Source organism: Varanus komodoensis, unplaced genomic scaffold (assembly GCF_004798865.1).
Source record: "Varanus komodoensis strain SLA01 unplaced genomic scaffold, ASM479886v1 scaffold27, whole genome shotgun sequence".
Classification (NCBI taxonomy): Eukaryota; Metazoa; Chordata; class Lepidosauria; order Squamata; family Varanidae; genus Varanus; species Varanus komodoensis.
In genome coordinates, this window is record NW_025335701.1 from 9,294,963 (window position 1) to 9,318,265 (window position 23,303).

General features: G+C 46.0%; 1 protein-coding gene across 3 annotated transcripts in view; it reads right to left on the reverse strand.

The window, feature by feature from the left end:
* Nucleotides 1–23,303, reverse strand: part of BBS2 (Bardet-Biedl syndrome 2) — a 61,492-nt gene that overhangs the window by 18,921 nt on the left and 19,268 nt on the right. For 2 of the 3 annotated variants that reach the window (XM_044434100.1, XM_044434099.1), the window contains exons 1-5: nt 12,225–12,358; nt 8,596–8,823; nt 5,389–5,514; nt 3,194–3,256; nt 1,610–1,687 (exon numbers count right to left, since the gene is read on the reverse strand). In XM_044434100.1, the coding sequence (XP_044290035.1) occupies nt 1,610–1,687; nt 3,194–3,256; nt 5,389–5,514; nt 8,596–8,823; nt 12,225–12,341 (612 nt within the window). In that variant the 5' untranslated portion in view covers nt 12,342–12,358. Of the gene's footprint in view, nt 1–1,609; nt 1,688–3,193; nt 3,257–5,388; nt 5,515–8,595; nt 8,824–12,224; nt 12,359–23,303 lie in introns of those variants that run through there. The other variant, XM_044434102.1, reaches the window with a different exon arrangement.

The following is a 23,303-nucleotide window of genomic DNA, read 5'->3' on the forward strand; positions in this document are numbered from 1 at the left end:
TTGTTTAAAGGCCCAAAATGCAACATACGAATTTGTTCCAATTTCCGAAATTAGGATGGCCTCCAGGTAAGCAGAAAGGGAAGTTTTCAAAAGAGTGGTTCTCCCTTGCCCACCCCTGTTCTGATGACCAACATAGTTTGGGGGAAAGCCTTCTGCGCAAGCCCTACTGCAAAGAACGTAACCGCTGCAAAACATGCTTTCTGCCAGGTGCGCTACGTGTTTTAGCAGCACCAGCAAAGGAAACATTCCCAGCAGAGGTAGCTATCGCCACTAATTGCATAGCAAGCAGGAAAACGGATGCCTTCTTCCAGACTCAAGTTGGCTGTTACCTTGCAATCACAGCCACAGCAGAAATACCATCTCCTTGAACTTTAATAGCTGCTTTGTTAATTTTAGGGTTTTTATTCCGCATTCCGAGAGCAGCTTGGAAGCAGCTACAATGCACTTCTTATATTGCTTTAAGTCTTTTACTTGCTCTCTTTCCGAATGCAGCTTGGCAGAGATGAGAGCAGGACACCCCCCAGTGTTCCAACGATCAAGTGGCAGACACGCATCTCTAAATATTGGGGTCAAATATGCACTACGTCACCCCTGAATGGCTGAGCCTCCAGCACATGTGCGCAGTGACACGTCTGCCCTGCAAAGCAAACCTTGTGTGTACACAGTGGTAATAAGTAGTTGCCAAAAGCACAGAAGCAGCTGAAGCTCAAACCTAATATATCCAGGCAAAATCAAAAGCAAAAGTCAGCCTTAGCTTTGACTCTGCCCAGATCTATTAGGGCCAGCATGCAGAAAAATCTATTCTTTTCTCTAACACTTACACTAAGTAGAAACTGAAAGATAGGTTTAAAACCTGCCACTAAAACTACAGAAGAAGTTTCAACTAATATTCAACATCCTTCAGACAGATAAGAGTACTAATTCTAAAAGTGGCTGGTGGTAGGGTTGGTCCATTAGAAAACACCCAAAAGCAGCAATGGGATATTACCTTTATTAGGAGCAATGAGAGCAGCAAAAAATAGGCAGCATATTCCAAAAGATGTTTTCCCCCCTGGATTTGTCTTCTGTCCATTTCAAAATAACTACCAGGCCCCACCAGTCCCAAAGCTCACTGTTTATCCATCCTAGGAGACCCTATAGAAAAGGCCTTAGCAGAACAGGGGGAAACAAGACAGGGAAAGAGATTTCTGGTTACAGAAACTCTGCTGCAAGCCATGATGAATCAAGAGGTCATTGTTGCCATTGGCAGGATTTTTTTCTAAACCACAAGCGTCCATTTTCTACCTTGTTGGTTGGGATGGGATGGGATGGGATGGGATGAATCAGATGCACATTCGGCTTCCATAAGCCCATCAAAAGGTTTATGAGTTCAGCCACCAGAATGAAAAAGGGGCAAAGAACGAGGCTGGAGGGACACCTCATCTCCCCACAGCAAAACCCTCAGAGGTGAGAACTGCATCTTGTGCAGCTTTGCTCGATGAAGCTGTTGCAGAGTCCACATTACAAAATATTAGTCAATTGACGAATCCTGCATTAACCACAACTTCATAATATTTTGCTGACCTTTGCCATATAAAACCAGTATTGCAATTTAATATTTTCCCTTTACCTCAGTTTCTGCCATTTCTGCCACAATCTCGTCTTCTCGGAAAACCCTAATGTCAAAATCCTCTGATCCGACGAGCAGCTGAACAGAACGGAATAAAAGCAAAAAAAAAAAAAAAAAAACATTTAATACACGATGCCATATTTTCACCCGCACCTGCTTCTCTGGCAGTTCAAGAAACTCATGTCAAGAAATCTGGCTGTCTACTTGCAGGAGTGACAGAAGATGTGAGCCAGGTCACAAATGATCACAACTCAGTTTCCTGATAAATGAGGGTACAATCCTACAACTGCAGGCGTGTTCCAGCCGGCCCTACCGGCCGAAGCATGCGGAGAGTTGTAGCATGTTTTTCCTGAACAAGAGTGCTCAGGAACTGCACCTTAATGCTCTGAAATGTATCTCAGGCACTGCTCCAAACAAGCTTTGGAAACTGTGAGACCAGCATTAGATCATTCAGACAGAGCAAAGGCAGCCCAAAGTAGCGTGGCTCTGAGACCGAGAAACCACTTTCTGGAGATTCTTCTGGGCTGACCATGAACGGAGAAACATTCAGTTCTAACGAGTGCAAGCAAGTGTTAATTAGCACATGCAAAATGTGGTTTCAGATGATTCCTGAGATGATGAGCTCTGTCCTCCCATGTACAGCATCGCTAGCGGGTCTGTTTGCATTCCTGCCAAGGGATGGGGCTGAACTGGGAAACATCTTGACATGTGCAGGCAGAAGTAACCCCCCCACCCTGCAGGGGTGTCCCCTGCCCCACATACGAAGCACACTCTGTAGATCCTGCACTACTGCCCAGAGGCAGAGGGGACCCTGCTCCCACACACCGTACAGCCAAAGAGAAATTTTCTGCCTGAAACTCATTAGGAAACATAAGCATGCCTTCTTATGAATCGGGACATTTCTTTTGATGAACTTCAAAAAAATATTGAGGAGACAGGCTGAGATACTATTTTTAACAAGCTTCTCAAGCCACCCATCGGACCCAAATACGGGAATGTGCACATTTTCACTTGTATGCAATTTCAGCAGTAAATGCATTCCCAGAAAAAGCCCTGGAGATTAAAGCTCTGGGAAGATGCTGAGGATACATGTAAGAAAAGCTCAGCAGGTCTGGACCAAAGGCCTAGTCTAGCATTCTGCTCCAGTGGCTGGACACAGGCCTCTGCGAAGCCCAGGTGGAGATTTTATGAGGAGATTTAAGGGGCAAGTTTAGACGCCCCCCCCAAAAAAAACCCTGGCTTTGCATTGGACTGTACCAAACAGATGGTCCATTAGTGATCTTCAGTTCATCCGTTGAGCTGTCTGCAGTTTTCAGGAGTCCTTTTGGGGATATTCTGACAATTGAAGCTTGAGCCAAGTTCTGTGTATAGCATGGACATGCCATATAATAAGCGGCTGTAAGTCCAGTTAAATCTAGACCTTCAGTTACCAAGAGCCCCATCTGTAGGTTCAAAGGTTGCCCCGTCAAGGAAAACATGCAAAGGAAGCTCAGGCCAGGAGCCCCATCTGTAGGTTCAAAGGTTGCCCCGTCAAGGAAAACATGCAAAGGAAGCTCAGGCCAATGCCATCTGCCAGAGACATACCTCCTTTTTCCCATCACCATCGAAGTCACACAATGCCAGTGCACGAACATTGTCACCAGTGACCTAGAATTACAATTTCAAAAACAGCAATCAGTTCCTCTACTTAGTTTGTGTCAAACATTTACTGTCTTTCAATTGCAAAAGATGCAAACAGAGCTCATTGACACTGTAACACTAAATATTTTGCACGCAGTAATAAGATGACTATTTCTTTGTTTGCCGTCTTTCTGAAACCAACCAAGCTAGTTTACAAAAATTTCAACAAGTAAAAAGCATTATTTCAGACCCTTAGCTGACAACTAATTTTCAAGGAAACCTTTGCTCTGGACTGATCAAGGGCTAAAGGGGACATAGAACGACACAAGGAGTATAGGCAAAATACTCTTTCAACCCCTTCTCCCCAATGGGAATCCTAAGACAGGCTCATGCACCTCACCTCCTCACTCCAAGATACAAGCAAAAGCCATTTTTAATCACTTATGCACTCTCCTTGCTCAAAAGCAGCATAGGACTTCTCAGGGCACGCCTTTTCGGCCGCTGATTCTCCCAATTGTACAAAAATGCAGATGCTGCAGACTAGGCACTCAGATCTGTAAGGAATGAATTTCTGCTGATTTTCGTGTGATGGGGGGTGGCTTAAAGAGCATTCTGTCAGTGGTATCTTGCTTCAGTAAATGTAGACAAATGCACAATAACACTGGTACTGGGAGCTTGAAGAGAAGTCCTAAAAGGTCAAAACCTTTTTATTCAATCGTTATTTTAAAAATTAGTATTTTAACGTTTTAACAGTTGCTTTTTATTTAATTTATTTTTATTGGTTATATGTTATTATATTGGTATGGATTGTTTTATCATATTCTGATATTAATGACTGCAAGCAGTCCTGAGATGCCATGCATAAGGGACGGGATATAAAAGTTTTAAATAAATAAATAAAAGGAGGATGTGCCCTTGGATCACCAGTTGCTTAGTGTTCTTGTAACCTTTACAGACAATCACTGAGCTGAGGAAATACTAAATAAACATGCTACATTGGATGCATATTTGTACAACTTTGCAAATATTAGTTTAATGTTGTGTTAAATCTAAACCACAGAGCAAAGGAGATGCTTCTTTCCCACTTTTTACTGGAAGGACTAGCATGCAAAGTTCTAATCCAAAAGAACCATCCTCTTTTTCTTAATGATGGCTCACCAAGCACTGAAACAGTGGCAGCTCCTACATGCATCCGTAACTACAGAATCTGGAAGGGCATCACTGTTGCTCTACTAACCCTTTCAATGCTTCAGTGCTTCAATATGCCCTGCGGAATATGCAGAGCCTTTATCTGTCCTCCCCTCTCACAGAAAATAATGGTGAAAGCATCAGAATGAGAGGGATTCACTGAAGGGATAAACTGTATTTCTTGCTGCCACAGGGTTCCTTGGATGTAATCTCCCACCAGCTGGATAAGTGTTTATTCCCTATGCTCACAGAAGCCACAGCAGCCTTCCCCAGCCTGGAGGCCTTCAGAGGTATTTGGACCACACTTCCCAGAATTCCCATCCAGCAGGGCCATTGATGGGGGATTCTGGGTGTTGCAGTCCAAAAGTGTCTGGAGGAAGGCTGAGGAAGGCTGCCCGGCAGCATGCCCAACCGGTGGTTATCATACCTCTGCCCGGAAGCACATACGGCAAGCCAGCTAGACCACTCTCTGTGGGTGTATCTAATGAAGGCCAGATCAGATCAAGGCATGCAGCCACTCTGAAGGGCAGAAGGGGGAGCACCAGCCTCCTCCAGAGACAGCAAAAGCTGTAAGAGAACACACTGCACTGCTCTAGAAGAGGCTGAGTGCATTGGGATTCTCAGTGCATTTCTGCAGTCTTGTCACTTGTTCATCCCTGTGTGGCGTGGCCTTTCCCCTTCCTCTGAAGAAAAAGCCCTGAGCAGGAAAGCTGCCTTTCCCAAACTCCAAAAGTTAGGCTCCTTCAGCAGAGCACCCCAAGGCAAACAGGCAAGAGCTTTTGTAGCAACCCACTCCTCTGTCAGACTTGCTCAGTCACTAAATCCTCAAGTAGCCCTGGGCAAGTTGCCTCGCCCTTGATACTCCATCTGTAAAACTATAATAATGAATTTCCTCATGGGACTGCTGTGAAAACAAACAAAGGATAAATAGGTTTAAGCATCTCAAGTGTCCTACACAAGGGCAATCTCACCGTCCAAAAAAGGTCTTTTCCTTCATGATTAAAGCCTTGCAAGGAACAGTTTCCACCTATAATTGCAAGAGGTGAGGAAATGTCTCCTAATGTTCCAAGTACTATCGTGTTTGCTCCATCAGGAACCTACAAAAAGACAATAGAGAAATCTTGTAATGGAGTCTACCAGTAATTGATACACAGAAAAAAAGCCATATTAGGAAAAGGCAAATCAATTATTATGCAGACAAGAAATACTACTATTTATCCAAAATGGATAAATCTCCCATAAGAATCAGAAGATTCCAACTGAGCACAGCTAAACATTGTTGTCGTTGTCGCAAAGTCATTGTCGCGAAGTTGTGTTCGACCCATCACGACCCCATGGACAACATTCCTCCAGGCCTTCCTGTCCTCCACCATCCCCAAGTCCACTCAAGCTCACACCCACTGCCCCAGTGACTCCGTCCAGCCACCTCATCCTCTGCTGTTCCCTTCTTCTTTTGCCATCTATTGTTCCCAGCATTAGGCTCTTCTCCAGGGAGTCCTTCCTTCTCATTAGGTGGCCAAAGTATTTGAGTTTCTTCTTCAGGATCTGGCCTTCTCAAGAGCAGTCAGGGTCGATCTCCTCTAGGACTGACTGGTTTGATCACCTTGCGGTCCAAGGGACTCGCAGGAGTCTCCTCCAGCACCACAACTCAAAGGCCTCAATCCTTTGGCGCTCAGCCTTCCTTATGTCCAGCTTTCACAGCCATACATTGCAACTGGGAAAACCACAGCCTTGACTATATGCACTTTTGTCGGAAGAGTGATGTCTCTGCTTTTTAGGATGCTGTCTAGATTTGCCATAGCTTTCCTCCCCAGGAGCAAATGTCTTTTAATTTCTTGGCTGCGGTGATCTTGGAGCCCAGGAAGATAAAATCTGTCACTACCTCCATTTCTTCCCCATCTATTTGCCAAGAAGTGAGAGGACCAGATGCCACGATCTTAGTTTTCTTAATGTTGAGTTTCAAGCCAACTTTTGCACTCTCCTCCTTCACCCGCATCAAGAGTCCCTTTAGTTCCTCTTCACTTTCTGCCATTAGAATGGTATCATTTGCATATCTGAGGTTGTTGGTATTTCTCCCAGCAATCTTAATTCCAACTGGTGATTCATCTAGCCCCGCCTTTCTCATGATGTGCTCTGCATATAAGTTAAATAGGCAGGGCGACAGTATACAGCCTTGCTGAACTCCTTTCTCAGTTTTGAACCAATCAGTGGTTCCGTGTCCAGTTCTCACTGTTGCTTCTTGACCCGCATACAGGTTTCTCAAGAGACAAATAAGGTGGTCTGGTGCTCCCATCTCTTTAAGAACTTGCCACAATTTGTTGTGATCCACACAATCAAAGGCTTTAGCATAGTCAATGAAGTAGATGTTTTTCTGGAACTCCCTAGCTTTCTCCATGATCCAGCGTATGTTGGCAATTTGATCTCTAGTTCCTCTCCCTCTTCGAAATCCTGCCTGTACACATACTGCTGGAGCCTAGCTTGTAGGATTTTGAGCATAACTTTGCTAGTGTGTGAAATGAGTGCAATGGTGCGGTAGTTTGAACTTTCTTTGGCATTGCCCTTCTTTGGGATGGGAATGTAAACTGACCTTTTCCAATCCTGTGGCCACTGTTGAGTTTTCCAAATTTGCTGGCATATTGAGTGTAGCACTTTTACTGCATCGTCTTTTTAGATTTTGAATAGCTCAGCTGGAATACTGTCACCTCCACTAGCTTTGTTGTTGCTCAGACTTCCTAAGGCCCATCTGACTTCACATTCCAGGATGTCTGGCTCGAAGTCAGTGACCACCCCATCGTGGTTATCAGGGACATTAAGCTCTTTCTTGTATAGTTCTTCTGTGTGATCTTGCCACCTCTTCTTAATCTCTTCTGCCTCTGTTAGGTCCCTGCCATTTTGGTCCTTTATCACGCCCATGTTTGCATGAAACGTTCCCTTCATATCTCCAAGTTTCTTGAAGAGATCTCTGGTCCTCCCTATTCTGGTGTTTTCTTCTATTTCTTTGCACTGTTCATTTAAGAAGGCATTCTTATCTCTTCTAGCTATTCTCTGAAATTCTGCATTCAGCTAAACATAGGTTGTATTTAACTGCATATGTGAAAACCTGAAGTTTTGGTTACTGTCAAATATCTAAAATCTACAACTTTCAGACATTAAATATTGTTTCCCCTAACAGGGAAGTGCTGAAGCACTTAACCCAGGAGAAGCTGCAACACTGATCCTTGGTCCTTGCTCCAGGAAAACTGTGAGGCAACTGCCCATGGCCAACTGAGTGGCACTTCAGTATGAGATATGCAGCCAGAAAGCCTGACCTTTGACCACAGCAAGTCAAGGTACTCAGGTTCCCTCTGCAGGTCTAGGCTTGCAATATTAATAATTTACACAGGGTATTTGATGGTGCTGCTAAATGTTACTTTTAGACGGGAGCTGGGAGTGTTATGCTGCACCTGTATCAGTGTTGATATAATGCACGGGCTTAAATTCCTGAGTACGGTGTGGACTGGTCTACATACAAGAGATTTTAGTTAAGTTCCTTCCACTTGCATCAACTTCTCAGTAACGTTCCACATGGCTAAAGGTGAGCAAAAACTTGTCCACATGAGCATTGCTAACAAATAACAGGGCTCTCCAAGCATAGAAATATATCATAGTGTAGCCCCTAATTCCAATTTACCAAAAACTGTAGAATTCGATCACTGTGTAATATCCACTGAACAAGCAGTGGCCCAAAGGACTCCATCTTGTAAGATGATTTCAGGAGGAGACTTCATGATCTTCCAGTGTTGCAGAAGATGCCTTGGAAGCTTGTCAGTGATTTCTCAGTAAGATCAATCAGTAATGGCGGACTGCTGCCCTCAAATCAGTCTCTGTGCTGCTACCAGGTTCTTCTGCAATACGCAACTGCAGGGAGTTTGTTGGGCATATTCTGGCCAGGGTGTGTCCACATTTCAAACAGAGCACCTGGCCAGTGTCTGCCTGAGCTGAGTGCCTTAAAGCATGCCTTTGAACTCCAAGCAACAAGTTCGGAGTTCCTCCATGTAGGAGTCAAGCAGAAAAGTGTTCCCCAAAGGCAGGGTAGTTTGGAAAACACCCGTGTGTTCCAACTCCAGTCTGTGAATAAGGTAAAGTAAATAACAAGTAATGAGTGATCAGGAGATAAAAAACAAGCAAACAGGCCTTACCCCAGCATAGAATAAGTCAGCATTGTTGTGTACGTCATATGCCAACAGACTGGTCTGAGTGCCAACAAGGAGAACATCGCCCCCCAGGTCAGGGTTCAGCACCCCTGCAGTTAAGCAGCTGACTGCCTCGTTGATGTTCAGAAGGGAAATATCCGCATCCTGGGCACTAAGCATCAAACGGTTCGTATTAACCTGCTGGCCACGTGCATGGGGATTATGGATAAAAACCTGTAAACAGAAAATAAACTTGGTGAGGAAGTTCTCCAGGGGGATATTAGTGCTATCTGTTTTGTAGAAAAGGACAAGAAAGAGTCTTTTTTATTATAATTACATTTCTGTACTGCCTGTCGCCAAAGTTCTCTGTACGGTTCACGATATTTAAGTCACCCATCCAGATTTCAACCAGGCCCAACCCTGCTTAGCTTCCACGGGTTAGGCAGGATCAGGCACTCCAGGGGATAAGGGTTGCAACACTTTAAAGATGAACATGTTTATTCATTCTGGTATATTTATTTATTTAAAGTTTTTATATGCCGTCCCCATTGCTACACAGCCTCGGGACGGCTCATAACACAAATAAATAAAACAAATACAATTACAATTACAACTGGTACAAGCTTTTGTGGGTGCTGTCCGCTCCATCAGATGCATGAAGAGTCAGCCTCAAAGGGGCCAATGTACATACGCACGTCAGGTCAGAAGATGTGTAATGTCTTGCATCGCCACGCACCCCTGCATGTAAATATAGGGGGCTAACTTGAAGCTGACACTTCTTGCACTGGACGAAGTGGACTGTGTCCACATACCTTAAACCAGAATCGATGTGTTCATTTAAGAGGTCACAACAGTCTTTCTCGCCCTGACTCTGTGTTGCTTTTGTGAACATGGTTAAGAGCAGCATTTGTGAACCCTAAAATTTGCCTCAGCGTGAGAAACACAAAGCCTTATGGGAGAGCCAGTCTCATTTGGGCTCTACTTTCTCCTGCCACACACCTGTTTTCCAGTGTGATACAGAGCCAACTACAGGAGGAAGCCCCTCAAAGCGCATAGGTGAGAACGTGGTTCCACATATTAGGACCAAACAAAAAGCCCATCTATCCCAGCATTCTGTTCTCACAGTGGGAAACCAGCTGCCCATGGGAAAGTCACAAGAAGACACAAGTGCACAAACACCCTCCCACCCATTCCTCAGCAGCTGGCACACAAAGGATGCTGCCTCTGATACTGGAAGTAGCACAGACCCCTCAAGTTTAGTAGCCACTGAGATCTCCTCTGTCTAATCCCCTTTTAAAGCTATCCCGATTGGAAGCCATCATCACATCTTGTTCGTGTGAATACTTTAACTGTCAGGACCAATAAGCAGGTGACAGTAAGAGGGAATGGAGGAAACATCCCAGGAATGGCAGTAACTTTTGGAGAAGGAGTCAGTAGACCGCTAGAATGCCCAACCTCGATGGGGTGAAACAGGAAAGCCTTTATGAGTGAAGCCCTACTCGGAGAGCACTGGAGCCTCCATTTCCCATAGCAATGTCCCCTGTCTGTCTCTGCAAGTTCCTCTGGGCCTCACTGTATGAGCATTGTGACACTGCATCTATAAGCACCGCGGCAAATAATTCAGAAACACCCTGAACACTGTTCAATAGCTCCACCTTTCTGAAAAGCAACCAGACTGACGTTCTTGGGCTGGATGAGTCTGCATACATGCCTTTTCAGGCATGAACGCATGAAAAGCCCTGCTTACCCAGTCCAGTTTCATGTTTCCAACAGTGGCCAGCCTTTCTGAGATTATTTTTTTCCTGTGGACAAAGAAATGCACTTGGCCCACATTTAGAGGCCCCGTAGCCTTACGCGTACAAATATTCCAACCACTTCTACTTAATGGGAGCAATCCCTATTTTAAGGTACCAGGCAGGTCCTCATAAATCACCACCTCTATTTTGTCTCTAATTTTACCTCTTAGAAATGGCTTGTTAAAATGCAGGGAATGCAAGGTATTAGTTTGTCCACCAATACTCTGCTCCTTCCCTCGCACCTTTAAAAAGTAAACAGGACTGGTCAGTAACTCATGCTTTGCACGTAAACATGAAGGGAACTTGCAGTGCATGGCCTAACATTTCACACATTGCAACCACAGTCTGAAGTATCAGATACAAGACTGATGGGTGCTTATGCTTTTCTAATGTATTTTTAACCTTAAGTACAAAGTCCTTTAATAAAGGAATTAGGGACTAATGATGGCTACTAATCCTGATCTGTACATGCTACTTCTGGTACCAAAGGCAATACACTTTGTGTACACCACTTGCTGGGGAACATGGGCAGGAGGGTTTTTGTTCTCATGCCCTACCTGTGTGGTTCCCAGAGGAAGCTGATAGGCCAGTGTGTGAACAGAATGAGGGAGAAAGTCGACCCTTGGTCTGATTGGTTATGTTCTGTGATACCCATGTTGGAAAAGCTATTCCAAAGTAAAGAAGGCAACATAAAGCAAAGTCAACCATGTGAACACTCAACAGGGCCCCCAAGGTAGGCCTGGGGACCGAAAGAGCATCCCAGCTTGTTATAGCATGTGTCCAGGGCTGAATGTACCAGTTTGTAGGTTTCCTGTGGGCACCTGACTGGTTATGGTATAAACAGAATGCTCTGCTAGATGGACCTTTGCTTTGATCCACTGTGGCTCTTCTAATGTTCTTACTTGGGCTCAAATTCCTCCCAGGATTTAAACCGCCTCGCAGGGCTGTTGTGAAAATATTTTTTTGTGGTGGTGGTAGGAGAAAGCATCCCATGTGGGCTTCCTTGAGCTTCTTGGAGGAAAAGCAGAATATCGAGGAAATAGCAACATCAATACATTCCTATTCTTTCTTTCTCTTGCATCGAGACATTCCCTCTTGCAAGGAATCCAAGGGGGCTTACATAACAATACCCCCCTCCTCTCCATTTTGTCCTCACAACAACCCTTCAAGGGAGACTAAGCTGAGAGGCAGGGGCTGGTCTGAAGATGCAGGGTGAGCTTCACATCCAAGTGGGGGACTGGAACTGGGGCCTCCCAAGTCCCAGTGCAACCACTCCGACCACTACATCACATTGGGGCATACTGGAAATTGCAGGCCTTTTTTCTGCCCAAACTTTTGCTCCCCAGGGCACTTTCGACTTTTGAATGGGTGATATTTACATTCCACCTACACGTGCCCCGTTGCAGACCTAAGCTTATGGGGAACTATTCCTACTGACAGCAATACATTTCCTTACACACACAACTATACAGGCTTGATTTATTTCGCGAGGATTTACGGAAGAGGGCCTAGCCAAGCGCCACCTTCTGTTTTTCTCCCCTCTGCTTTGCTCGGCCCGCCTGATTTTTGCTGCAACACTTCCAAAGGCGCCAGAAAGCGCAGCATCGCCCCTCGGAGGGGCTTTGCCGCTCCTGCTCAGCTCCCCGGGAGGGCAGCGGGGGCCAAGCCAGGAGCGGCCTGCGGGGCCAGGCCACCCTCTAGGCCCCGGGCTCGGCAAGCCGGGCAGGGCAGGGCAGGGCCGGCGGAGCCCGTCCAGCAGGGGCCGGCCCGGCAGGCGCTGCCCGGGGCGGAGGCGCAGGCCGCGGCCCGCATCCCTCGGCCGCCTGGCTTCCCGCGTACCTTGCTGGCCTGCGTGGCCGCCGCCAGGCAGGGGTGGGCGCCGTCGAACCGGCCCAGCGCCACCATGCGCGGCAGGATCCTGTGCCGGAGCTTGAGGGTGAAGACGGGCACCAGCATGGCGGGGCGCGGGCCAGGGCGGCTCCCCGGCGGCGCTCCCCGAGACGGGCCTCCCGCGCCGGCGCCGGAGCGTCATGGCCGCCGCCGGGCGTCGCCGTGGCAACGGGGCCGGGCGTCGCCGTGGCAACGGCGCAGGTGCGGGCCGGCGCCCACCTGGCGGCGGGATGCAGGACGGAGGATGGATGAGGCGCGGGGGGCGCCCCGCCCCGCCCCTGCCCGGATGTCCATCCCATCCCTCGCAGGCCAAGATCCCCAGGCCCGCTGAACATTTATGGATTGACTGATTAGATTTACACCCCGCTTTTTTAGAACAAACTCAAAGCAGCCTGCATCCATCTCCAGCTGCTCTCCATCTTCTCCCTGCAACCACAGCCCTGCGAGGCAGGCTGGGCTGAGCACCTGCAGCTGACCCCAAGTCAAGCAGGGGGCTCCGTGGCTGAGTGGTGTGGGAAGTGGGAAGTCTGCATCTTTTAAAATATGAGTGAAGGATTGTTCTTTCTTAAGTGCAGAATCTGTATCTTTTAGAATGAATAAAGGCCTGTTCTCATTGTCTCATCCTTGCCCCAAGATTTAAGAAACATTTTGGCATCAAGTAAGAATTTTCAAGGCCACTTTGGCCTGTTGACCTCTTAGAAGATACTGCGCATGCGAAATAAGTTTATGAATAGTAAATGACACACCTCTCATAGATAATAGGCTCATTAGCATGAACATGGGATGTATGAGCGGGAGGGGGGAACATATGAAGGAGCAGTATGATATAGGTGGATGGGGAAGATTGTGACTTCTTAGTAACCAGCCAATGGCGAAGCGGGAATAGTGTTGAGCATCGGGGAAAGGAATGTATAAAATGTCCTGCAAACAGTAAAAGATTGCTCTTTGTTTCTCAGACTACTGAGGCATTGAGCCAGCCTTTGCAAATGCTTTTTGTATGGAATAAACTGCTTGTACCCACTCGAATCCTGTCTCAAGTAGTTTTAAATCTCACAGTGGCGACTAGAACCCGGGTCTCCCGAGTCCCCTGCTTTGAACCATTGCACTGCACTAAGCCACCTCTGAGCTGTACTCATCAGCATGAATCCCAAGGCAGTGTGAGCAGGCAAGGTCGAAGTGATGAGTTATTTTAATGGCCGGCCTGTTTTCTGCCAGGTGTTCCACAAATCCTTTTCCTTCACAGAGGCAGTGTTAGGGGAAGACTAACAAGGACTTCCATCTGAGACCCAAAGCTGACCAGGAGCACTTGCTGATCTCCATCACCTATCGTTCTCCTGGATTAGCTGATTTTTCTTCTCCACCGCCTTGTCCTCCTGCTGCCTCCACCATGCATGAAGCCCCCCCACTCTTAATTGTGATTTTATCCTGTTTATTTATTACAATATCTTAATTGTATCTTTTTATTCACTGTTAATATTAGTATTTTTATTGTAACAACAGCCCAGAGAGCACAATGCTAAAGAGCAGCTTTCAGCTAAATCCAATAAATAACTAGCTCCCAGTCAAGCACTAACCACTGCATCACCCTGGCTCAATTTCTTTACAATGAAATACAATAAGGCACAATGCTAGTCATGTTGAGAATATGTTTTGCACTTCAAAAATTATTTACACATCTCTAAAGAAGGGGCATGGATAGAGGAAAAGATTAGCCATATTAGGTCAGCTCTTTAATTTCAGGTGCAATTCTACACAAGTATTGGAAGAAAAAAGGCCTAGAAACCCCAGCATCCCCCAGCTAAGATGGTTGTAGCCGGTCATAGGCCTTTTTCGTAGTCCTTTAAAATTGCCAGTGCTGGGAATGGTAGGAGCTATAGCACTTTTTGCATAGGATTGTACCCTAAATCAAGGAGAAAATATTAAACACTGTTGTTCTGTGCCCCCCTTGCTTTTTAATTTTTTTAACTTGTGCATTTCTCAACTGCAGCTGTCTAGCTGCTGTGTGAACAGAAGGTTGATTTGATGGGCTTTGGTCTAACATTTATGTTCCTAAATTTTGCCATGGCACCATTGATGTATGTTTATTTTAAACAGTTCTAGATTGCAATTCACACAAGAAACTGACATAGCAAATCAACTAGAGCCCAATATTGCTTATTTGGAATGGCAGTAATTCATCAGGATCTCAAGCAATGAGGGACACCACCTCTTGTTACATGTTCCTTTACCAAAATAAAAAATAAAAATACAATGTACCACCTGTACAATGTACTGTATTATGCACTGTACTACAAATTATGCACTGTACTACAGAATCATGTAGGGTCCCTCCCTTACCATTAATAGAGAAGTCAGGCACATCCTGTTCCTACCTCAGTCTCTTACACTGCAGTTCTAAGTGTGTTTATTTAGAAGTAAATCCCTCCGAGTTTCCTCCAAGATGCATGCACAAGAGTGCATGTTTATGGTGTACTTGTGTGCCTATTCAAAAGTAAATTCCACTTTTTGGTGCAGTTTTTGTGGGGTTAAGATAGCACTTCTTAACAGTGCAATCCTATGAAATACAGTAAGTCCTGCTGAATTCAATTGCATTTGTTCTCAGGTAACTGTGTGCAAGATTTCAGCCTCAAGATGCAATCCTACAACTGCTAGGGTGTGTTCAGGTGGCCATAGGATAAGTCGGAGCTGAGATTGGCACTGCAGAATTCCCCCCTACACTCTTGCAACTGGCACAGTCCTTTCTGTGTTTGATGTGGCTGGAAAAAGTCAGCAGGGGGGCAGGTGAGTGTTCCAGAGGGCAGGGAGGAAAGGTGTGATGCTTGGCTGGGTTCCAAAGAAACCAGAAGACCTACCTCTTCCTCCTCATGAGAAGAGGCAAGAAACATAGGTGGCCCAGGTTGGCATCCACGTCTTTTGCAGGATGGGAGAAACACTGAGTGGTAATTCATACCTCCACACTTGTCTTGCATGCAAATGGATGCCTGGTTTGAAGAATTACGGGCAGCCACCTCCGGTGGAGCGCTTCGTCACAACGCCGTTCCATCTACCACGCCACGCACGACAGCTTCTGCCTAGCAGATTTGTTAGTGTCTAACAAAGAGACACAAGACCCTCTGCTGCTTTTGCAGCAGCAAACTAACATGGTTTCCCCTCTGCAAACTGTAGCCTAGTTACAACATGCATATTGAAGTTGGTTGAATTTACAAGTTATGATGAACTAATCTATTACATGTTGGAATAATTCTGAAACATACCCTGTACATAATGCTTCCTTTACTATTCAGCTTTGCTATCTTCAACAGGTATTCCTCCTCCTCCTATCTTAATTTGCTCAACTTGATAAATGCATATTTATCTCTTTTTCTTACTGGATTTGTAATAAGGAAGATTTCTCAGGAGACAAGAAGCTATCAACTCTACTTTCATCAGCTTCCACTTAGCTGGCCCTCTTGCTAATCCTGTATGTGGCAGCTGCTGTAGGAACTAAACACACCAGCCTTAACTTCAGGGGTTCATTCCACCTGAAGTTCTTCCTCCCCACAGTGTGCTCAAGTGCAGTTCCCATTCCACAGAGCAGCTTCTCTGTCGCTTCAACGGTCTTACGTAAGAATGTAGAGAGTCTTGCCGGATTGCGTCAAGCCCTCCTCTTGGCTAGCCTGCTATTCACGCAGCAGGCAGCCAATGCACGTGGCAAATCAAGAACAGCACTGCCCTTGCCCATGTTCCCCGGCAGCACAGGCATCCAGTCCTGGAGGCGGCATCAGGATTAGTGGCCAAGGGTCGCTTTCTTCCCCGTGAGTTTCTCCAGTCCCCCTCCAAAGCTTCCAAACTGGTGTCCATCCCTGCACCCTGTGGAAGGGACCTCCGTGGCTGAATTCTGCACTGTCTACAGAAATAACCCTCAGCTTCATGGAATGATCCCACTGGGTGCTAATACTATGGGACAGGTGGAACTAAGTCTCCCCCTTCTCCACATACTCTAATATGGGACTGGGGAAAGAAGGCTGGGGTGGGTGGACCGTAAGGACATGCGTTTTACCCAGATTCCAGCTTCAACAAGCACTCATACACTTCATTTTTGCAGTATGTTCTCAGCTTGCAAAAATCTACATTCTGGACAAAATCAATGCAACTCAAGGCTTCCATTAGGGCCAGGGAGACTTCAGGATAAAAAGGGTTGGGATTCCAACACCCCTCCATACATTTAATGGCACTTGGCAGGGCAGATCACAGTATCTAGAACAAGACTTTCTACGTTTCCTGTTAAAATAGTTATTATATCTTACTAAGCTCACTGGAGTGAAAATGACTGACGTTATTCTCATTTTTACTAGCATTCAATTTGCCTTACCAAATGCATTTTCTAACCAGGCCAAAGGACCTATAAAAACAAATCATATAGGTAAAAACCACCCAGCAGTCTGGGAAAAAACTTGAAAGCTGGTTTGGCGTGTACACACCTTTTCAGGCAGAACGTATTTGGTCGGGTTTTATAGAACATAATTTCAGACATCAAGGAAACTGTTGAAAATGCAGATCACAAAGACCGCCAAGTGCACATGTAGCAGTACAAAGCTGATGACTGCTCGGAGTCTGCACACCCAATCTCAGGTAGCACCCACCTAGTACAGCGTTCCCATTCCATGCTCAAAAGATATTGGACAGTTCTATAAAATAGCATTGCTCTACCATCCTAATCATAATTCTGTTGCATTTATGAAATGAGAAATGATGCAATGTAGTGGTTAAGAGATGGAACTGTGCATCAGGGAGTCCTGATTCATTCACAGGGTCACAGAGATGGAAGGGACCTCAAAAGTCATCTCATCCAACTTCCTGCCAATACTGAAAAATCCACAGCCAGAACCTCTGAAATGGTCACCTAGCCAAAACCTGGAACGGTTCTGTTGAAGAGTGTCCACTGCCTTCCGGGGAAGGCTTTTCTACTGCCGCATGGATCATTCCATCAGGAAGCTTCTCCTAATTTAATCTAAATTTGTTTTCTTATAATTTTAACCCATTTGCTTCATGTCCTGTATTCCCAGAGCAACAGCAACCAATTCTTTCATTCTCTGCATCATAGATGGCCAGGAAGTACATCTACATTTATTTTGGGCTGCAGCTCCCAACATTCCCAACTGTTGGCTAGCAGAGGCTTCTGGGAGTTAGTTGGTCAAAGCATTGTACATCTACCTTCTGCCTGCCTTTGATTTATCTGACAGCCCTTCAGATATTAGAAGATGGCTATCATATCACATCTCCAGGTTAAACATACCCAACTCCTTTAGATGGCTTGGTCCCCATCTTTGCTGACTTCCTCTAGACACTTTCCAGTTTGTCAGTTCTGTGGCAGAGTGGAGCAGAAAATCATGCTTGAAAAGTACATGAAGGGTATGAAAGCCAGCGGGGCTCCAGGTGATTCTCTGAGCAGAAACACCTGAGTGAGAAATGCTTAAGCAGAAAAAGAAAATTAACCACTCAGACTTCGAGGTAGTTAACAGGCTTTGAAACAAATGGACCAAAGAGTTTGATGGCTTGGACCCAGGATGGATCAAAACAAAGAGAATGATAATTTGGTTAGGTGGAATAAAAAGAAAACTCTAGCTACCTGGGGATAATGGAGTTTTAGTCCAATATTTCAGCATGGCACCAGGTTGGGGAAGGCTGCACTAGTTTAATAATAATAAAAACTCTGCTTTTGAGGTTACAAGTTTGGTACTTTGGAAAGTTAAGTGTGTTTTGTATTTCCATTCTCTTGAGTTATCACCTTATCTTGATCCTCTCCCGTTTCTTACTGACCCACCTGAATCTTTACCAGCTTTTCAGTCTACAAGCATCTGATAAAATGAGCTTTCGTGCCAAGATTCTCAGCAGCCATAGTAGCTTCTTGTATGCTGACTTACGTTATATCTCATAATCTTTGATGTTAACATGGCAATAGCAGCTATCTACAAATCTAAGTATGGCAGTACCCCAAAAACATAAGAAAAGGCCATCCCCCCCAGCCGCAGGGGTGCATGGGTGCACTTTGATACTGGAAGGGGCAAATAGCCACCAGGATCAGAAGCCATTCACTGCTTTCTCCTCCAGTTAAGGCCTCCATGATTTTCTCTCCAAGTCAAGAACACATTAGAATCTGGGACCTGGAAAAACAAACTCAACCGGTGGTTAAAAACAGCCCTGTGAAGATCTATGCCTATTGCATAAAAGAATGCAGTGCCGGTTGTTTCACTTTGGTAGCAGAATTTGTTCCTTAACTCCGTTTTTGTCATGGAGATTTAAGCTGCAGTCTTGTGCCTACATATTTGGCCTGTTAAAATCAGGTGGAATTTACTTCTGAGTAAACATGAACAGGACTGGAAGGCTGGGAGGGCAACTCCTATTCATCCACAGGCATAATAAGTTGACGTGGATTTTAAATGCTTGATTCAGAAATACTTGTGGAGGGAGCTGTGTTTTGCTTGATCCATGGCAGGAATGGTAATATCAGTGCGGCATTGTTTTTGAGTGATTTGAGCTGTCACTGTTCAGAATTCTAATTAAGCTACCTCAAAGAAAGCATTCATAGTGAGGGTGCAGAAGGGAAACAGAATAAATGCTGGCCTCCTATTGCAAGCCTGGCCTGTGTCCCTTGGGCTTAAAGATCCCGGCATGCCAACCTTTAAATAAAAGGGGTGTGTGTACATGTGGGAGTATTTCATCTTACTGCTCCCACTTGTCCTTTTAAATAAAGATGAGGTCTGGTAGTATAGCAGGCAAAGGGAGCTTTGTGTGTGTTTTGTGTTGTTGTTGTTGTTGTGGCGAGGTACAGGCTGGGTTTCACAACCTCATTGTTGGAACTCTCATGTGACTGGAGAAAGACTTGCATAACACAACATTTCTTCCCAGTGCCAGCCCAAGCATAAAACATCAGCGTGTAGTTTTCAGAGTCCAGAGAATCAGGGACCTTCCAAAGGAGCTGTGTAGCAAACACCCAAGTCTTTGCAGTTGGGAGTCCTTTACTGAAGGCAGGATGTGCTCCAACGGAGCAAAGTTCAGGGAACCAGGGTTCCATTTAGATGCCAGGAAGCACTTCCTGACAGTCAGGACCCCGAGGGTGTGGAATGGGCTTCCCCAGGAGGTGGTTGAGGCCCCATCGGTGCGGATGTTCAAGGTTAGGCTGGACATGCACATGGTGGGCATGTTGTGAGTAGAGCCGGCTGGAGCCGGGGGTCAGACTAGATGGCCCAGGAGGTCCCTTCTGACTCGCTCTGTTTCTATGTTTCTATGTTTCTATTTCAGGACAAGAACAACACGGCATGTTAAGCAAAGCCTATGGAAAAAAACAATCCTCATAAAAGCTCACAGAAATTAAAAATATGACCTCTTGATACTCTGACACCAAAGTTAATAAATTTTGCTTATTACTCCCATGGCTCTTATATCATGACAGTTGTTTAATTTGGAATTGTCATGACTGCACTGCTTCTCACGGGTTAATCGCTTTGTATTTCAGCCAGTGATGCAGGAATGTCCTGTATTTGTGATGTACTGTGCCATCCAAGCCTGGAACTCTGGGTTGTTTAGGGTTAGGGTTAGCCCAACTCTGGTTACCCAGCAATAACCCTACAATAAATTCTAAGGTTAAATTATTGCATTGTAATAAATTATTGTAGGGATAAATACAATTATCCACAGTTTGTTATTAGGCTAAAAAGCTAAACAATCCAGAATCTCAGGTTTGAACGCCACCATAACCCTAATCAGCAATTCTTATTTTCCAGTGTTCTGGTTCTTGGGAAGACACCCCCATTTCTTTCAGGACCATCCCTTGCTTCTTGTGACCCACACAGTCAAAGGCTTTGTTGTAGTCTATACAGAACTGACAGATCTACTTTCAGAATTCTTTGGTGTGCTCCAGAAGCCAGTGATTTTTTGCGGCATGATCTCGAGTGCCTCTTCCTTCCAGAAACGAGCTTGAACATCAAGCATTTCTCGCTACAGAGGGTAATACAGTATTTTGCAACACCTTGCACATCGCCGAGCTTGCATGGGAAATGAGTTGCCATGATCTTGGGTTTGCTGGGCTCCTCTGCATCTCCTTCCTTGGGGAATGGGATGCGTACTGAACATTGGCACACTGCAGGCCACTGTTTTGCTTTCCATGTTGGCTGGCAGGAAATTTTACAGAATATTTATGGGATCAACTCCATCTCTGCAGCCTGGAATAGTTCTGTTGGTCTCCTATCAACTCCGTGCTTTATTCCTTCGAAGTGCTTATGAGTCCAAAAAGGCTGGGGACCTCCGGTTTGGACCATCAGGGATAGGGGTAGGTCCAGCCCAATGGTGCCCCTAAATATATACCTTTACTTTCTCCTGTGAATGGGAAGTTTCTGGTCATTTTGGGAAGAAGTGCTAACTACACAGAGAACAGATTCTGACCTCCACCTTGGTACCCAGTGGCCGGAAAGACCCTGGAGATGGGACACCACTTGGCATAAGTCAACACAGACATACCGATGCATATGGGGGGTGGGGATAGCTATAGGAAGACTGACCAGATGACCATAGGGTCTGCGCATTGGGTCACTTGGGGGCCAAGCCCTGTTGGGCAACTTCCAGGCCCCGCTATCCATTCTCTCAGATCTTTATTTTTCAACTAATCTTGGACTGAACTGGACAATCCTTCAGGCAGAGCGGACCTTGAAATGGAGGTCAGTCCTCTGTAAAGTAGGACACCTGGCCTCCTTCCTAGGAAACCTGCCATAAGATAGCCATTTCGTAAGTCAATACATAGAAACGCCAAGTCCCACAGTGTGGGAGTGCAAGACGAGAGACAGGCCACTATGGAGCAGTGGACTGTTAGACTTTGATTCGCTCACGGGTGGGATTGGAGTAAAGGATCTCTCTCGGTCTAACCGACCTCACAGGGTCGTTGTGAGGGACGATCCCACCTATACCACGCATAGCTTTCTAGAAACCAAAAGCCTCTGGAGGAAGAATCGGATGTGTCTCCTCATGCTGGAAGTAGGACCCCCAGAGGCTGGGTGCTTAGCAACCCCGCTTTTCAAGAAAGCTGGGATGCAAGCCTGGCTGCACGTGGGAATGCCATTCTGTTTCCAGACTTGGACCTAAGCTCTCTTACTGTGTACGCAGTGTATTCACACCTGGTGGTAGGGCTTGCCTCTTGCATGCCAATATTATGATTCCTTCAGGAGCAAAAGGATTAGAATTTACAAGCACAGACAAGCATCTCCGAAGCATCACAAGATTTATTTAGTTAGCTCTCTGCAAAGCTTGCCTCTAATTCAGAAAATTAGTATGCAGCAAAAAATTAAAAACCTTTCTCCAGTTTGGCAAGACTCAGCAACCCCAGGGCAGGTATCAGTCGGGGGGGGGGGGGGTGATGGGGTTTCAGTCTAACTTATCCCACAAAATAAAAATTTAAGCATGAGGCCCCTAAGGAAATGGCCAGTAACACCACAAGATCTTAAGTTATCCATGAAGATCTCTGAAAGAACCAGGGAAACTTCAAAGGAAAGCACAAAGTGCTGGGAAAGGGCTCAAAGGGTTTTTAAATGGCAAAGCCCCATCCTAATGGATAGCAATTAATTTAGAAATTTAGCTGGCTCACAGCTCTCGAAATCCCCCTGCCTGGCTGGGGAGGAGTGCTCGTCACTCCTTCCTCACTGGGTTACGGTGCTGGCAAGCAAGACAATGGCAAAGCCTGAGAGCACTTTGAAGATCTCAGGTTGGATGTGAAAGGAAGCAGTCCAGTCTGGATCATACGCAATTCGCTCCTGAGTCAGGCGAAAAGTCTAGCTCACGCAGTGTTCTGCTTCCCCACTCGGAATCCTTCAGAGGATCATGAACAGTAAATCATGAAGTTGGCTGTGACTTTGCATGAACTGCCATGCAATGCCACAACGGAAACCTGCAACAAGATGTTGCAGCGTCGTCCGTCTGGTTTAGTTGCCTCCGAAGCATAGGTTTAGTTTCTCTTCACTCTTGCACCCAGTCGCCCTGTCTTCACTGCAGGCTCACCAGCACAAAATCTGGAGGTAACTCTGGATGTAGCCCCTGTGACTGGTATTGGCCAACAGCCTCCTTGAATTTGCCTAACTGCATGTCAAAGCAGGAATGTACAACCTCACCCTGGGTGCCAAATTTGACCCTCTTGAGCTCCCAGCCCACCCTTTTGGGTCCCCCAAAGAGCCACAGACTTTCCTCTGACCATGAATTGTCCGGTAGCTTCCAGGTTTTTAGTTCTCTCTGACTGCATTCTAAAAGGACAAAATGTCTCTCTTAAGGTTCTATTACTGGTGGTCAGAGTTTTAAGCTGGAATACGCTGCCAGGATTTGTCATTTTGGCCCCATGCGTTTGGTTTCAGCTCCTTCCCTTTTGCATGGTGCCCACCCACAACGGGAATGCACCCCCCTGCCCACAACAGCCTGCCCAAAGTGGAATCTGGCCCTTGGGCTGGAAGAGATTCAACGCTCCTGCTTTAACACCATCTAACCGAATTGCTGTCGCCCCGTTTGTGGCAAAACAGGGCCAGTCCTTTCTGTGTTTACAACCCAGCCTTAAGGGGTAGCGATCTAGCGCTAGAGCCCTGAATCTTCCAAAGTCCACCTGACCCATCATCCTGCTGTCCAGGGGCCATTGCTGACATGAAGGTTTTGGGGGCCCTGACGAGCTGTCTTGCATCTCTTTTGACGAGCTGACTTTGGGGCCACATGTGTCCTCCATCCTTTCTGCCCAGGGTTGTTTTTTGCTGAGATTAAATGCCTCCCTCTCCTCTATTCACAGGTCCCTTTTTGCAAACAGTGTGTCCTTAGGAGACAGGCCTTTAGACCCACAAACACAGACTATTCACACATTTGCATATGCAAATCTGTGACTCCCCCCCCCTCCCCTGCTGTGGCCCTGAGTCCTGGCAGCTGCCCCGCAGGCTAAGAACTTCCAGGCTATAGGATTTCTTTCAGCCTGAGCTTGCAAAGAACTGCAGCTTGGCTCACACGCCTCACTCGCTCAGTCTATGTTGCACG